This window comes from Acinonyx jubatus, chromosome C2 (assembly GCF_027475565.1).
Source record: "Acinonyx jubatus isolate Ajub_Pintada_27869175 chromosome C2, VMU_Ajub_asm_v1.0, whole genome shotgun sequence".
NCBI lineage: Eukaryota > Metazoa > Chordata > Mammalia > Carnivora > Felidae > Acinonyx > Acinonyx jubatus.
The window spans coordinates 64808068-64826681 of NC_069384.1; the positions used below are offsets into that span (position 1 = coordinate 64808068).

An 18614-nucleotide genomic window follows, 5' to 3' on the forward strand; every position below is an offset into this window, starting at 1 on the left:
ATTTACTGTAAAAAAACACCTTTTGTTTGGCCCACCATCCTAGATCATGACAGGTAAGGTTGTGAAAGGTTCCAAAAAATCAGAGATTAGTCGGCCACATTGGGTTGGGAATGCTGTTCATGATTAAATCAATCACTTCATTTGCACCCAGGCCCATCCACATTTGTTGTAACATTTTCTCACTCATTTAGCTACATATGTACCCAGACACTGATAAATATCAAATGAGGACTTATTTATTTCTTCAAAGAAAGAAAGCCAAGAATCATCTGACTAAAGTATGATAAGCAGTTCTTTCACAGCTTTATTTTTAATAGCTCAACACCAGAGGTCGCCAAACTTCAGCAGTAGAATGCTGCATGTGCAGCCTTAACAGTAAGGTGAAGTAAAAGAAATCCTATTAGTTTTTACTCTTCTGCTTAAAATCCTGCAGTGGCTTCCTACTACCTACAAGCTAATGTGGTCTGGCTATGGCCCATAGCTCCAGCCTTCTCTGTCCCAGTAAATTCCTATCCTAGTATACCCACCATTCAGAACCTTAAGTTCAAACCATAAACACGTAACAGACCCAATTTCACTAAGCGTCTTTGCCCAAATTCATGCACATGTCCTCTATTTCCTTCTAAAAGGTCCTCTAAAAAGGTGAATACCTTTCCTTGCTTCAAGATTCAGCTCAAGAGTTACTTGTCCCATGATACCTTTCCAGAGAGCACTCCCTCCAAATACAATGCTGCCTTTGTACTCTGCCCAGACTTCTGGGTAATACCCACCTTACTCCATTGCCCTCAGTTATTCCCCCCTTCCTCTTAGTCTCTGAATTCCTTGAGAGCAAGGACTCTCTGTGTTCTAGCTCAGCACCTAATAAAAACACTAGTAGTAGTTAAAGTGGTATGCTCCCTGAAAGATTAAAGGGGCGCATGGCCAGGCCTATTATAAAGCTTTTTAAATAAGTGGATAAAAATTGAATAACCTAGAGGCAAGAGAGATTATACGTAGCATGGCTGAACAATCAAACATCTTCACTTCTTTTCTGCAAAAAAGAACTGTTTTCCAGTTTGGATAACTCTCAGGTTTGGCTGCCTACACCATAAGCTTGACAAATGTATCTAAAACTAGAAAACATGTCACTGAGCTATTCTATTTCAAACTATCAGTATTCTAATGACGTTGGAATTACTACTTTACATTTGCACTCCCAGAAAACTTATGTAGATTTTATCCAATATCTGCCTCTTCCCTATAATATATGATTGAAATTTTCATATAAGAAACCCTTGTCTTTATGGTGCAATGTTTCTCTCTTAGGGTTTTCTTCCAATTTCCAAAAGGCAAGGAATAAAAGGCTGTAATAGCAGTACCAATTTTTAAATTCCATTAGGAATTTCACTGAAAAGGGCAGCAAGTTGTCATGTTATTTGAACAAAACTATACGATTTGGCTAGTTTAAATTTTCAGCCTAGGGAAGGTGAACTAGTGTAGGAGGGTTCCTTTATGTCTCCATGCTCTAGTCCATTCACTCTTGTACCATCTGTCAGTTGATCAGGTGTCAGGGGGTAGATGGATAAATATGAGAAGTCATCTAGAGTCCTTTGCAAAAATATGATCAGAGTAACAACAAAGCTACCTTATCAATCAATAGTTTCATAAGTAGATGCACTCATTCTTATCTTTTTAAAAAATATCGTTATTGAGATATGCTTCATATATCATGAAATTCACTCCTATATAACTCAGTGGTTTGTTAGTATATTCCCAGAGGTGTACAACAATCACTGCCATCTAATTTTATAATATGTTCTTTACCTCAAAATGAAATCCTGTACCTAAGAACAATCACTCTCATCCCCACTCCTCCCAGCTCCTCACAACCACTAATCTGTCTTTATAGATATTTATTCTGAACATTTCATACAAATGGAATCATATAACATGTGGATTTTTATGCTTGACATTTTATCTGTTCATTAGCTGATGGACATTTAAAATGTTTCCACGTTTTGGCTATAAATAATGCTACTATAAACATGTATATACAAGTTTGTACACATGTACAAACACAGGTGTGGACATGTGTTTTCAACTTTCTGAGATACAGACCTATGAATGGAATTGCCGGGTCATATGGCCATTCATGTTTAATATTTTAAACATAGTTAACATATACAACCCATTTTTGGTTTGCACCATTTTACAATCCCACCAGCAATGCATGAGTGTTTCAATTTCTCCAGATCTTCAACACTAGCTATTGTTTGTCTTTTTATTCTAGCCATCCTAGTGAATGTGATGTAGTATTCATTGTGGTGCTAATTTGCATTTCTCTAATGAGTAGTGATGTTAAGCATCTTGTGCTTCCTGGCCATAGGTATCTCATTAGAGAAATGTTTATTCAAACCCTTTCCCCATTTTTTATTGGGCTGTCTTTATTGTTGAGTTGTTAGGAGTTCCTTATATATTCTAGATATGTCCTTTATAATATATATGATTTGTAAAAATTTTCTGCCATTTTGTGGGTTTTTAACGTTTTTGAAACACAACAGTTTTTAATTTTGATGAATTTCAATGTATCTACTTTTTCTATTATCACTTGTGCCTCCTGTCATATCTATATAACCACTGCTTAATTGAGGGTCACAAAGATTTCCTTCTAAGAGTTTTATAGTTTTGGCTCTTGCATTTAGGTCTTTGATTGATTTTGAGTTAATTTTTATAGTATGGTATGAGGTAGCAGTTCAACCTCACTCTTTTGTGTATGGATATTCAGTTCTAAGCTCTAAAAAGACTATTATTTTCCCCACTGAATTGCCTTGGAACCCCTGTCATATACCAAATGACCATAAATGTAAAGGTTTACTTCTGGACTCTCAATCCTATTTGATCTGTAGAGTTATACTTGTGTCACCATGTCCTTTTTTTTTTTTTTTAAAGCATAAAATATACAACGTAGTGATTCGATGTGCATATACACTGTGAAAGGATTCCCACCATCTAGTTAAGTAACATCTCCATCATCACACATTTTTCTTTTGGTGAGAACATTTAAGTTCTACTCTCTTTCCCAATTTCAATGAAATAATACAGTGTTATCAACTATAGTTGCCATATTTTACATTAGATCCTCAGACCTTACTCATCTTACAGCTGAAAGTCTGTACCCTTTACAGCCTTTCCTCATTTTCCCCCACTCCCCAGCCCTTGGCAAATACTAGTTCTCTACTCTCTATTTCTAGACTTAGACTTTTTTCTTTCTTTTTTTTGGATTTTACATATAATTGATACCATGCAGTATTTGTCTTTCTCTGTCAGGCTTATCTCAGTTGGGATAATGCCCTCAACGTCCCTCCATGTTCTAAAATGGCAGATTTCCTTCTTTCTTATGGCCAAATACTATCCCATTGTATATGTGCTTGTCTTGATAACTACAGCTACATAATAAATTTCTAAAATGGGAAGTACAATTCCTCCATTTCATTCTTCTTTTTAAAGACCGTTTTGACCCTCGTTCTTTATTTCTTGAATAAAACTTTATACTTGGAAATAAGTCTCCTCCTTCCCCCTAAAAAGGGAACTATTGTTTTGCAAACTACTGAATGTAAGTAAAACAATCATTCTTGGCTGATACATATTCACAGGCATCAAAAGACCTTTTTTTCTAGGTGAATCTCAACTGAAGTAGTATGCTCAACAAAGGAGTATAAAAATAGAAAGGGGTGGCAGGGGTGTGTTTGTGTGTGTGTGTTGGGGGTGGTATCAGAATCTGTTCATTAAAAAAAAGAAAAGGAAAAAAAAGAAACCACTTTATTTTTTTAACTTTAAAAATAGCACACCCCCTGTGGCGCCTGGGTTGCTCAGTCGGTTTAAGTGTCCAACTAAGCTTGGGCCATGATCTCATGGTTTGTGGGTTCGAGCCCCACGTCGGGCTCTGTGCTGACAGCTGAGAGCCTGGAGCCTGCTTCGGATTCTGTGTGTCTCTCTCTTTCTGCCCCTCCCCTCCTCAGTCTCTCTCTCAAACATAAACAAACATAGAAAAAAAAAAAAACGTAAAAAAATAGCACACCCTCTTTGAGTATGTAAACATTTTATTCACACAACATCCAACTCTTGCTTCGAGAATCACTAACACTATAGTTCTTTGTAACATAATCAACCAAGATTTTTTCATGTTTTCCTTGTACCATATATATCAATAAAACACAACCTGTGTTTTATAAATATGATATAGCATTCAGTATGCTTTTATAAACTATAAACCCTCTCCGTGATTCCAGAGTTTCTTCATATTTTTTTCACAGCTCAGCTGTTAAGAATCATTGCTCTCAAAACTTCTAACCTTTTGCTTAAAAAGGAAACACAGAGTTCTTCTCAGTAAAAACATCAGTCTTGAAATCAGGGTCTGGACTATGAATACTGTTAACTTGACAGCTTTCTCTCCCTGTCCCATCTCTCACCTGCCCCTTTACATACTTTAGAGATTATGCCAAACACAAATAATGCAACTGTGCAGAAGAATGTGCAGTTGATAAGTAAAGGGTAATATATCCCAAGAAGAGTAATCCTATGAATGGTCTTTTGACTCAGATTCTACAATAGGACTACCAGTAAATTAGTTTTGAGGTGACAATGTCATGAAACTTCATTTGTGTGAAAACATCTCTTTAAATAAAACATATACTGGCAACTTATTAAACGATAAAAATTAGTTGTGAGGTGACAATGTCATGAAACTTCATTTGTGTGAAAATATCTCTTTAAATAAAACATATACTGGCAACTTATTAAATGATCCTACACTGGTTGTTTTGGAGAAAGTAAAAGATTTCAAATGAATGCCATTATTCTCAAGTCAAAAGATGAACCAGGTCACATTGCCAGGAAGCCACTTTCTATGCCTGGGCACACATACCCATAGTGTACAGAGATTTAGCCAACTATGAGTAAGTTACTATATAGCCAGTAAAATTTCATAGTAGTAAGTTAAAACGGATGCTTCTTCTGGTCTATGGAAAACATTATTTAATGTAAAAAGGCAGATGAGCAATACATTAAAATAATTACTTTAATGCCTCCTTTATCCATTCACTTACTTCAAAAATGTTTACATCATATTGTATGTGTAATACCTACACTGCAGGCGGTTACTACAAAGCATAACCATAGTTCCTTGCACTAGCTTAGGGATATTTAACCTACGGTTCCTGAATGAGCTTAGAAAGCTCAAGAATCACCTGAAATTATATGTAAAATTCTGGTATGTACGCATTTTTCTGGAGAAGAGTCCACTGCTAGAATCAGATTTTCAAAGTGGTCCATGATCCAAAAGTTATTAAAAGTTGCTGCTCTGGTCAGTAACAAACATGGAAAAATTTAAACAATAAAAAATGAATTAAGCAAATACTCTATATATTACATATTATATACATATATGTATATATATATTTATACACACACACACACAAGTAAAAGTGTATACCACAATGTATAATGGGGTGTACTTACATGTTCTGGAAAGTGGAAAAAGAAGACAGAATTAAGTTTAATATATTGTCCCTGCAGTCTGTTAACAACAAAAGAGCTCTATTACATAAGAAATTTTACCAGGTAACATAGCTTTAAACTCCAAATGCATATTAGTAAAGACACATCACGGATCCATCAAAAATCTTAGAAAAATAAGTATTTTTCATACTTCTTAAAATCTGATTTAACTAATATCTTAAAGCTCTGAATGAGAGACTATTTGATAGAGTGTTAGGCCAGGAAAGGAGAGTGTACACACACAGGTGTTGAACAAGCCATAATATGGGAATAGGATAACTGAAAATCTAAAACGTTTGCTAAACAAAGATGGTGAAAGTTAAGGTTGAGCTATACTTGAAAGCAAAGAAATCCACCATTATAACTTTGATTCCTTTAGATGAAGCACAATTAGACCTAGTCCAAAGACATCTCAAACTGATTTGGTGTATTCATCACAATAAAATTTAGGAGCTTTTTCCTTTAGTTTGTGGTCACGTTTCTTTTTTTAACAGTAATATATGATAAATATGACTCAATTGGTTCTGGATATCAAGTTAAAATTAAGGATCATACTTTTCCCCCAGAACTATAAAATTCTATAAGCAGGGGACACCAATTTAGCTAAAGATGAATCAGATAGAATTTTTCTATCATCTAACCTCTCCTGGATATGGTGGTGGTAATCATCATAATCATCACCATCACCATCACCATCATCATCATCTTCCTAGGATTAATGTAAGGGTTGACGTAGTAATGTATGTAAAGTGTTTAGCTCAGTGGCTGGTGCAGAGTAAAGTCTCAACGAGTGGCAGCTTTTGTGATTAGCAGTAGTTTCCCAATATTTGAAAATGCAGACTTTGAGGAACGAAGAAATCACTGATCTCTTTGTCTAAATTATATTACAACCATCAGTCAAGCTGGAAGACCAGGAAAACAACTGTTTAGACAAACATTTATAACAAAATGGGTTCTCTTAACTGTTTTTGTTTACTAACAAAAGATTCCAGCACAATTGAAAACATCTGTTTTCCTAGTTTCTGTGACTGCAAAAAAATAACAATTGTTTCAAAAAATCAACATCACAGAACAATAAAAAGTGAAAACCTTCTCCTTTCCCTCTTCCCTTAATCCCACTCTCCACTGCTAAATCTTTTTCCTTCTAAATCTTTCTCTACTTACAGGCATAAGAAATGAGGTCTACCTACTTAGCTATAATCCCATAATCAAAAGATTATTTGTATCTTACTGCTTCCTATTTTCAAATTTCTCAAATAATGCTTCTACTAGAGGAAAGATTTTATTAGCTCTTATCTATGGAAGAGCTACCTATGCAGATATCTAAACAGTAATTACTGCTAAGAGAAATTAAACAATTTAGTAAAGATAAATTATAAGATAAATTAATAAGATAAATAAGATAAAATAAGATAAATTTATAAGATAAATTAACTTTAATTGCCTTACAATAATTTTATTACTGCAAATAATTTAAGTATCTATATGTTTAATGTCATGTTTTTCTAAAAGAAATATATCCAAATTTAAAAGGCTAGCTACTAAAACTACGGAAGCCCCATTGAAATTCTATCAAGAAATAGGACTCTGACCAATTCTGCTCTAAAACTCTTCCATTAGGGAGCAATGGCCAAATTATTACAAAGCATAAGTAAACATTTATGTAATAAATAAAAGGATATCTTTAGGAACATTAATTCATTTAAAATTTGAAATTCTACACAGTAATTGGTTTCTTCCAAACTTTTAGTTTTTTGAGATATTTTTTATTTTTTAAAAATGTTTCTTTATTTTAGAGACAGAGAGACAGAACACAAGCAGGGGAGGGGCAGAGAGACAGGGAGACACAGAATCCGAAGCAGGCTCCAGGCTCTGAGCTGTCAGCACAGAGCCGGATGCAGAGCTCGAACTCACAAACTGTGAGATAATGACCTGAGTCGAAGTCAGACACTTAAACGACTGAGCCACCCAGGCGCCCCAATATTTTATTTTTTAATATTTATTTATTTTGAGAGAGACCGGTGAGGGGGCGGGGGGAGGGGAACGGGCGGGGAGAGGGAGAGGGAGAGGGAGAGGGAGAGGGAGAGGGAGAGGGAGAGGGAGAGGGAGAGGGAGAGGGAGAGGGAGAGGGAGAACGAATCCGAAGCAGGCTCCGCTCTGTCAGCACAGAGCCCAACAGGGGGCTTGTTCTTACAAACCATAAGATCATGACCTGGTTCAAAATCAAGAGTTGGATGCTTAACCAACTCAGCCATCCAGGAGCCTCTTGTAATATTATAATCCAGAAACTGAGCTCTGCACTGAAGTTCACCTTTCCTTACTTGAAATTTATAGTTTAGAATTCGGAGGGGGATAAGAAACTATTAGTAAAATTTACAGCACTTCCAGGTTCAGAGCTTCAGAGATTGCTTCAACTTCAATCCATTTGGGGAGTATGGGGTAAATTTGTCATTTATATAATGTAATAATCAAATCTTTGAGAAGCCAAAAATATCATGTAATTTCTTTTCAAGGAAATAACATATTGCATTGCCTTCGTTATGCTATTCTTTTCAAAACCAATTATATAATTCAGAATATAATCATACAATAGAATCTATGCATTTTTAAGTCACTTAGTCAAAATATACTTCTTGTGAGAAATGAAATGAGTTATTTAGTAAAAAAAGTCTACAAAACAGATGGCATTTTTGTTTAAACATATATACGTCCAGAAAAGGATATCAAAATATTTATAGAAGTTGTTTTTCATGATGTGTCAGAACTGTAAATGCTTTTGTTCTTTTCTTTGTATTTGTGTGTCTGTGTATTCTCAGTCTCCTGAACTGAGCATAGAAAATACAGTATAATTATAAAACAAGTAATTGGCATTAATAAAAAACTACCTTCTCCAAGTCTTCAGAAGACTCTTTTCTAAAGAACTCTACTGCTATGACTGACAGCAGAGGTGCCAAAGTACAATGCTATGTCACGGAACCTGTGTTTGTGAAACTCCTGGTAGAGATTTTCCCCAAATATTGTATTTTTTATCAGATAGCTGAAACCACATCAAATATTTTTCTCTCTTTTTTTTTATTATTTATTTTTGAGAGAGAGAGAAACAGAGTGCAAGCAGGGAGAAATAGAGAGGGAGACACAGAATCTGCAGGCACAAGGCTCTGAGCTGTCAGCACAAAGTCTGATGTGGGGGTTGAACCCACGAACCATGAGATCATGATCTGAGCTGAAGTCAGACGCTGAACACCCCCCTCCTCCTGACAGGAGATATTTCTTGAACTTATCTTAAGTAGTATGTTAAGGAGGAATTTGACGGGGGAAAAAAATCTTAACTGAGAAGTCCTTGACAGAATTTCTCTTTTTATAAATATTTTGAAGATCCAAGCATTTCTTGATATTCAGAGATTAACTGGCATAATGAATTGCTGATCTAATGGTCCTATGTATGAAACCAACCTCAGAAAGTGTTCTTCACACTTAGAAATGATTTTTCAAGACTTTCAATTCCATTTTCCTTTATACTTTTAACTTATTTGAAGATAACATACTTGGATTTATTCTAAATATTTTATAAAAGTCTTCTTATTAGAAGGTAGGGAGAGAGGAGATCTCGCTCTCTGCCCCCTTCACCGCTTGCATGCATGCACTCTCTCTCTTTCAAAAATAAACATTAAAAAAAGAGATGAAGTTAGCTCAGTTTATAAAACTCTGTTACTCATGCTACAAATTACTGGCATGAGCATCTGAGTCAACAAAATTTAATAAACAACATATACAACAATCACAATTTTTCTTATTAATTCCTAGATAATTCCAAATTCATGAATGAACAATGGTCTTGCAGCTTAATTCAACTTAAATCTTTATTGAAAACTATTTTGATGCCATTGGCTAATAAAACATAACGATAAAGAAAGTCCCTATTCATTATAAAATAATGTGGCAAGTCTATCACATATAAAATATATGAAATTTGCTGTATGATTGTTCATTTTTTGCATAAACTCAAATCCTGAGAGAAGAGTATTTATTTTACTGGCAGTCAGCTACCTCCAGATACTCAAAGCAATCATAAAATTTTAAAGGGAGAAAATAGAAAAGAACAGATTTTTATAGATTCCCTAATTATCCTAAGGATTCATTACTATATTATCTCAAAAAAAACTGAGGAAGGAAATGGGCACCTATAAGATCACTTTCATAGAAAATTCAAATCTATTCTTCTTTTTCAATTTTTTAAAAATGCTTTTATTTATTTTTGAGAGAGAGGGAGTGTGTGAACACGAGCAGGGGAGGAGCAGAGAGAGAGGGAGACACAGAATCTGAAACGGGCTCCAGGCTCTGAGGCATCAGCACAGAGCCCAATATGGGGGCTTGAACTCATGAACCATGAGATCATGACCTGAGCCGAAGATGGACACTCAACCAACTGAGCCACCTAGGCGCCCCTCAAATCTATTCTTGAAGCCCTGATTAGCAATACTGACAATATCTGTTTAAACTATAAAATGTGTTTAATAACATTTAACTTAAAGGCTAACCAACACAACTTGTTTTCTGATTTACAACTTAGATCAGGAAAACTAGAGAAGTTACATCAGAATTAGTTATGAATTTTTATGTCAATGAAACATCACGGATATCCAATATTTAGAAAACAAATATACAAGATCAACAAGATTTTAGAGCTATATTAAACACATACACAAAACCTATACAATGCTTATTAACCTCCAGGCAGTAAGATTTAGTACATACTACTCACACATACCACAACACAATGTCTAATAATCTCAATGTAATATATAACTTCAGGTCACCAAATGGGTAGTAAACTAGTACAGGGTCTTTATGCTTAAAACTGTAAAAGGGATCAAGAAGCTGGATATTCCAAAGTGCCCGGGGATCCTAATTCCTTTATCTCATATCACCTTCAAAACATCTATAGACAGTGATGGTGGAACTACAGTAGAGTTATGACTATATTCCTTACATATAAATGCAAGATGACAAGACAACACATATTTCAGAGTTGGCCTACAACTACAAATTGATTAACACTTAAACAAATAAGCCCTATATGAAAATGAAAAGTCTTAAATCATCAATAAATAACAAAGTAACAGTTTCTACTAAAATCTATTAAATAAGCACAAACCAATACTAGGTGAAAAATGAATTAAAAGGACCATAATGGTGGTGATAAGAAAAGCTCTAGATACAAAGATTTATAAGATATGATGGCAAGCATGAGACAGGGATTTATTACAGAAGGCCACTTAGCTTCATGACTAATTTCATTTGTATCGTATATGAACTGAAATTAATGACAAACAGAATAAATCATCACAAGATTCTAAACTATAATCCATAGGAAAATGACATAATTCTAATAAGCTAAACATAAATGACAAATAGAATAGCAATATGCCCAGAGAATTATAGTATGGTGAGCTCAAGTACATCAAGTGAAAACCTGGGGATAAAAGAAATGCTGAATGACTGCACTATAGTATGGTCGAACTAAGGCCCAAACTCTTGTTTTTGTGGTCTATGAACTAAGAACTGATTTTACAAATAATCATTTTGATGACACAGATATCAATTTGATGATAGGGAATACTAACTTTTAACTCCAATGAAGAGAAATGTTATAGCCCTCCCTCAAAAGAACTCCGTTCCTCTAAAAGAACTCCATTCCTCTAATTAGTAGCCTTGTATTACAAAAAAAAACTATATTCAATTATTAATATATTTTGATGTTCCTCAATGAAAAACTTGAAGAAATTTGTTTTCTCTTGTTGCCTATCTCTATGACATCCTTGATTTGTGTTTTAGCCCACTAAGCCTAAAATATTTTATCTAGCCCTCCAAAGAAAAAGTTTGCCAAACCCTGTATTGGAATATTAATTTGAATAATGGAGAATGGGCTTTTCTGAAACAAAAAAGACCAAATTATTTGAACTCAGATCTGAGTGTAATGTGAGAATCAGAAAGGAAGCAGATCTGCTGAACAAAGGTTAAAATTTAATGTGGAACTGAAAGATGGTTACCCAAAAAAGACTGCATATACCAGAGAGGTTTCAGGTGTAAATCATAAAAAATATGGATAGTTAAGAAGATTCTTGATCACACAGTAGTCTCTTCAACCATCCTCACAAAATCACCTTATCAAAAGTAACATATTTTTATAGAATGAAACGCAAGGATTTTTAAGTAACAATCATAGTTCTGTGAACAACTGGTAAAAGCTACTGAGGAGTTATGCTCAGCAAATAAAAACTAAATTCAAGCTATCTAGATACAAAGCAGATTGGATTCCAAAGTAGTGATTTGATATTGGAAGTCTTTAAGGAAACACTGCAAATCCATCCTGTCAGGAATGTAAGTAAGATGGTTCTTTCACTGATTGGAGAGTTGAACTACAAGACCCCTGGGGAGATTTTCAATTTTACATTTTTAAGAAATATTTAGAAAATCAAGACTAAAACCCAAAAGACAGCAGGTACTGCTGCTTTGAACAAACTGTAACCTTAGAATGAAGCTATCTAGTGGTGTAAATATATAGACACTAGATTTTTTTTAAAGGGGGTGGGAAATTTAAGGTCTCAAATATTAAAAACTCTTAAAAATTACATTTAAAAACTCAATTAAAATCTCACCCCTACTGTTCTTAAGACACAATATTAATTCCAAGATAGTAATATTTTAAATCTAGTGTTGTTAATAAAAGTGCTGATAAGATCAAATAATTAAAATATTAAACCCATAAGTCAAAATTCTACTTCTATCAATGCTCTATTTGTACATGTTGATATTTACATATATTGAAAAAAATACAAGCATCATGTGCTCAGCAGACAGGACATGGCGAGCAAAAATACACATAACTTATGCTTTTATTTGGTGTATATACATTTTAGTGATCTTAAGGCTTTTGAGTACTTTAAATAACAGATATATCCTTGTTTTATGCATACAATATATCTAAAATACCTTTCATAGGATCATATAACAAAAAAATAACTCAATTAGAAACCAAAAGGCTGTGTTCTTATACTTCCTCTATACCTGACCCTGTTATGTGATCTTCTCCATTTTTGAAGTTTTCCCTGGGTGTATGTGATATGGAGTCTTAGAATAACAAAAAAATTCACTGCATTCAAAAACTGATTCAAACTCTCACCTTGATTATTTCCACCAATTGATCCACACCACTGTCCCCTGGAAATATTGGTTGTCCTAGCAACAGCTCAGCCAACACACAACCTGCAGACCATACGTCTGTAGAAAAGAGAAAACAAGAGTTAGTAATGCGTGTAGCTTAAGATGCATTGGAAACTATTTGTATACATGTTCTAATTTCACATTGATCCCAGAATAAATATCACAAGCAAAAAAGTGTAGAATCCAAAACCGAGGGAAGAAAGCCCTCAAACCATCCCTAACGTGTTAAATTTACCAAAGAGGAAACAAAGCTGATAAGAAAATTCCAACAAAGGGGTAAAGTCTATTTAATTATCAAATATCAGATGTTCAAATCTTCAACAACCAAGGCAGGGGATTACAGTACCCAAACATAGGGCATGCTTATCTACTTATCATACTTTAAAATAAGTCAAAGTGACACAACCTCTGTACATTAGCAGTGCTTACAGAACAGCCACAAACAAGGGTTCAATCTCTTGTCCACAGGGTTTTAGGCCAATGTAAATTAGGATAAAAAATTTTAAACCTTAAATGGTTGGCTTCTGTGTTGTAATACAATTGACAGGAAAATGTGCTTAAATGTATTATCATTTTTAAATACAAATATATAAAGGAATGAATTGTATTTCATAAATCCAAAAAACAGAAAAGGAAGGAAAACTTCCAAATTTACTCTATGAGACCAGCATTACCCTGATACCAAAACAAGATAAAGAATCCAATTAAAAAGAGACCTACAGGCCAATATCCCTGATGAACGTGGATGCAAACCGAACCCAACAATACATTAAAAAAAAAAATTCAACACAATCAAGTGGGATTTATTTCTGGGTTGCAAGCGTGGTTCAATATTCACAAATCAATCAATGTGATACACCACATTAATAAAAGAAAGGATAAGAACCATATGGTTATTTCAATAGACGCAGAAAAAGCATTTGACAAAGTACAACATCCATTCATGATAAAAACCCTCAACAAAGTAGGTTTAGAGAAACATACCTCAACATCATAAAGGCCATATACGAAAAACCCATAGCTAATATCATCCTAAATATGGGAAAACAGAGCTTTTCCTCTCTGGTTAGGAATAAGACAGGATGACCACTGTCACCACTGTTATTTAACACAATACTGGAAGTTCTAGCCTCAGCTATCAGACAAAAAAAGAAATGAAAGGCACCTAAATCAGCAAGGAAGAAGTAAAACTTTCAGTATTTGCAGAATACATGATACCTTATAGAAAACCCAAAACTAAAAAAACTGCTAGAACTGATATACGAATTCGGTAAACTCACAGGATACAAAATAAATGTCCAGAAATCTGTTGCACTTCTATACATCAGTAATGAAACAGCAGAAAAAGAAATTAAGGAAACAATTCCATTCAAAATTGCTGCAGAAAGCATAAGATACCTAGGAATAAACCTAACCAAAGAGGTGAAAGACCTGTACTCTGAAAACTATAAAACACTGAGGGGCCGGGGGGGGGGGGGGGGGTGGTGGAGGAGAAATGGAAAGACATTTCATGCTCATGGATCAGAAGAACAAATACCATTGAACTGTCTATACTACCCAAAGCAATCTATACATTTAATGCAATCCCTATCAAAATACCACCAAGCAATTTTTGCAGAGCTAGAACAATCCTAAAATTTGTACAGAACCACAGAAGAGCTCAAATAGCCAAAGCAACCTTGAAAATGAAAAGCAATGTTGGGAGCATCACAATTCTTGACTTAAAGTTGTATTACAAAGCTGTAGTGATCAAAACAGTATGGTACTGGCACAAAAACAGACACATAGATCAACAGAACAGACCAGAAAACCCAGAAAAGAATCTACAACTATATGGTCAATCTTCAATAAAGCAGGGAAGAATATGCAATGGGAAAAAGATAGTCTCTTCAACAAATGGTGCTGGGAAAACTGGACAGCAACACGTAAAATAATGAAACTGGACTTTCTTACACCAAACACAAAAATAAATTCAAAATGGATTAAAGATAAAAATAAGACCTGACAGGGCGCCTCGGTAGTTCAGTCGGTTAAACGTCTGAATTCAGTTCAGGTCATGAGCTCACGGTTTGTGAGTTCGAGCCCTGCATCGTGCTCTGTGTTGACAGCTCAGAGCCTGGAGCCTGCTTTGGATTCTGTGTCCCTCTCTCTACCTCTCCCCCACTTATACTCTGTCTCTCTCTATCTCTCAAAGATAAACATTAAAAAAAATTTTTTTTAATAAAAATAAGACTTGAAACCATAAAAATCCTAGAAAAGAATATAGACAATAACCTCTCTGACACTGGCTACAGAAACTTCTTTCTAGATATGTCTCCTGAGGCAAGGGAAACAAAAGCAAAAATCAACTATTGGGAATTCATGAAAATCAAAAGCTTCTGCACAGTGAAGGAAACAATCAACAAAACTAAACGTCAGCCTACAGAATAGAAGATATCTGCAAATGGCATATCTGATAAAAAGTTAGTATCCAAGATCTATAGAGAACTTGTCAAACTCAACACACCAAAAATGGGCAGAAGACATGAACAGACATTTTTCCAAAGACAAACCGATGGCTGAAAGCAATATGAAAAGATGCTCAACATCACTCCATCATCAGGGAAATAAAAATCAAATCTACGAGATATCTCACCTCACATCTGTCAGAATGGCTAAAATCAACAACACAAGGTGTTGGCAAGGATGTGGAGAGAGGGGAACCCTATTGCACTATTGATAGGAATGCAAACTGGTACAGCCATTCTGGAAAACAGTATGGAGGTTCTTTAAAAAAAAAAAAATAGAGCTACCCTACAACCCAGCAATTGCAGTACTAGGTACTTACCTAAAGAATACAAAAATCCTAATTCAAAGGGATACACACACCCTAATGTTTATAGCAGTATTATCTACAATAGCTAAATTATGGAAACAGCCCAAGTGACCATCAACTAATGAATGGATAAAGAAGATACGGTATATATGTGATGGAATATTAGCCATAAAAAAGAGCAAAATCTTGCCATCTGCAACAACATGGATGGAACTAGAGTGTTATGCTAAGCGAAGTCTGACGAATGAGAAATACCATATGATTTCATATGTGTAATTTAAGAAACAAATGAGCAAAGAGAAAAAAAATATAGACAGAGGCAAGCCAAGAAGCAGAATCTTAACTATAGAGAAGAAAGTGATGGTTATCAGAGGGGAAGTCGGTAGGGGGATGGGTTAAGTAGATGATGGGAATTAAGGAATGCACTTGCTGTGATGAGCACTGGATGTTGTATAGAAGTGTTGAATCATTATACTGTACACCTGAAACTAATATTACACTGTATGTTAACTGGAATTTAAGTAAAAGCTTTAAAAAAGGACAAAAAAAAAAGGGAAATCCTTGAAGAGGTCAAGGTTAAGATTAGAGATATAATCATTAATTTTCAATATGTAAGTTTTGTTATTATTATGGTATATCCAAGTGGTAACTTGGGTAAGAAGCAGACTATATATAGTATCTGGTATGAGGATGGTTTATTTAACTGTGCATTGCTTATTTTAGCCAACTAGAAGTTTTCTGTACTTAGTTTTTCAATATATGAATTTTTCATGTTAAAAAAAAGAAAAAAGTACCAGGTGAAAGGACGTTAGGGTAAAGAAGAGCTTCATGATAGCAAAGGACAAGCACAAAGGAAAACAAGAGATGTGAGAATGAATATCAAGGTATATGAAAGCAAGCAGAGTCAGAAACCAAGCAGAATGAGTACCAAGAGAAAATGAAATATGTAAACTACAATTGAGGAGAGAAAAGAAATGAAGGAGGGAAGAGTCCAAATTTGGATGGGAATGTGAGATCTGAGCCTGCCAGCTAGTTATTTTGTTGTAAAATTAAAATACTTTAAGAAAAAAAAAAAACCAAGACAAAATAATTCACTTTTACCTCAATCCTGAGAGCAAACTTTTAAAATAAGTTTTAATAATTTGTAACTAAATTTAATTAACAAAAAATAATTTAAAGTACACAATACTGGCTTACCCAAGATAGTCCTGGTTTAGATTTACTGTCCTGGGATAATTACTAATAGCATTCCCTTTCTATCTTAAAAGTATTACCAAATAAGAAATTACATGGTTACTCTATTTATGCCTACCATTAAGACTTCCTTCAAGAAAAAGCTAATTTTCAGTTTCTGGAATACTGAGATTCCTGGGTTTTGTCTGAACCAACAATCAAATGCTTTAGGAGATGAACATAAATCATTGCTGGGCTTTCTCATCTACTAGCAGGAAAGAAAAATGGTCAATGACATTGGAACAACGAATAATTCAAAAGGTCTGATGTGGTTAGATGCACTATCAAAAGGGATTAGAAATCCCTGCTCCAGTGACTAACTTTTTACTGACCTAGGAAAATAAGGATTCAACAATTTTAAGAAATTCAAGTTGATTTTGTCCAGTTCTAAGCAATGATAACCAAGACACCTATTTTGCAAACACCGAAAGAGCCCTCCTTGATATATTAGATAGTTGCTAAATGAAGAAAATATCAAAACCTGCTAACAAAACTTTACTTCACTCAAAGTCAAGTAATACTAACTCTTAAAATGAAGTGGAAAAGATGTATATCTTCATGAACATAAATGCTTTATCTTGATCTAGGTTTAAAAATATACCTTTACCTAGGTAACTAGTTGGAAGGTAATATGCACTCATTTCTTTCCTCTATAGAGAATAATTCATCTCAGAAGACAAGGCTGGAAAAATTGCAGAAGAATAATTAAATGTTCATTAAAAACCATGGGAAATACTTTCTTAGGCAGGACTTAGGTACAAATATGGGAGACAAGGAGTAAACCATTAAGGGATACTATTGCTTAGTGGTTGCCACAGATTTAGGTAGCAACTACACCAGTGGTCTATCATTCACTTTCTGAGAGATACCAAAATCTATTCTGTTCATAGTTCGTGGGACAAATGAATAATATTCTCCAAATAGAATAAAACAGAATTAACAGAAGGCACGAAAAGTAAGTGTTTTGGCCCACTGATTTATCTGGTTATTTGGGGTTTCAGCCAAAATAGCATTCCTCTTCATACTTAACTCTAATTCCTGGTTAAAGTGTTCAAGACTACCTAGTTTAACATACTTAATCCACAGAAAAGGAAATTTAGGCACAATAAAGTTCAGTGACTTGTCCAAGGTAAAGTTACTGAGTAGCAGAGGTAGGCCTGGAATCCAATTTCAATTACCAATCAAGGTACTGTCTTTTTTTTTTTTTTTAATGTTTATTTATTTTTGAAAGAGAGAGCATGCATGCATGCGAGGGTGGAGGAGGGACAGAGAGAGGGAGACAGAGAATCCAAAGAAGGCTCCACATTGACAGCAGAGAGACCAATGTGGGGTTCAAAGTCATGGAACCGCAGGATCATGACCTGAGTCGAAGTCGGGTGCTTAACAGACTGAGCCACCCAGGCGCCCCTAGACATTACTGTCTTGAATAACTGCCTCACTATCGAAGAATAGCTACTTGTCTCTTCAAGGGCCTGTAAATTCAATTCCTGGTCCTAAAGAAGCCATTTGTTCTCTGCCATTTCTCAGCAAGACAATATAATCAGAGCCATCAGCCTTAGTTCTGGTTATATCTAAATATGACAATACTCTAACTAGAAACAGCTACTCTTTCATTTCAAATAACACTGTTAAAAATATTCCTAAAATGTACCTGCATTAGTACACTATTAAGTATTTTTGTTTTTGTCTGTCTACAAATCTCCCAGAGTCATGAGAGGAAATATCCAAGTCTAAAAAGGGAGGTCAGGGCTCCTGGCTGGCTCAGTCAGTTAAGTATCTGTTTCTTGATTTTGGCTCAAGTCATGAT

General features: G+C 34.8%; 1 protein-coding gene across 3 annotated transcripts in view; it reads right to left on the bottom strand.

Moving 5' to 3' along the window:
- Nucleotides 1-18614, bottom strand: part of GSK3B (glycogen synthase kinase 3 beta) — a 190544-nt gene that overhangs the window by 50255 nt on the left and 121675 nt on the right. For all 3 annotated transcript variants that reach the window (XM_015064612.3, XM_015064613.3, XM_027060929.2), the window contains exon 7: nucleotides 12719-12816. In XM_015064612.3, coding sequence (XP_014920098.1) covers nucleotides 12719-12816 — 98 coding nt within the window. The remainder of the gene's footprint in view (nucleotides 1-12718; nucleotides 12817-18614) is intronic.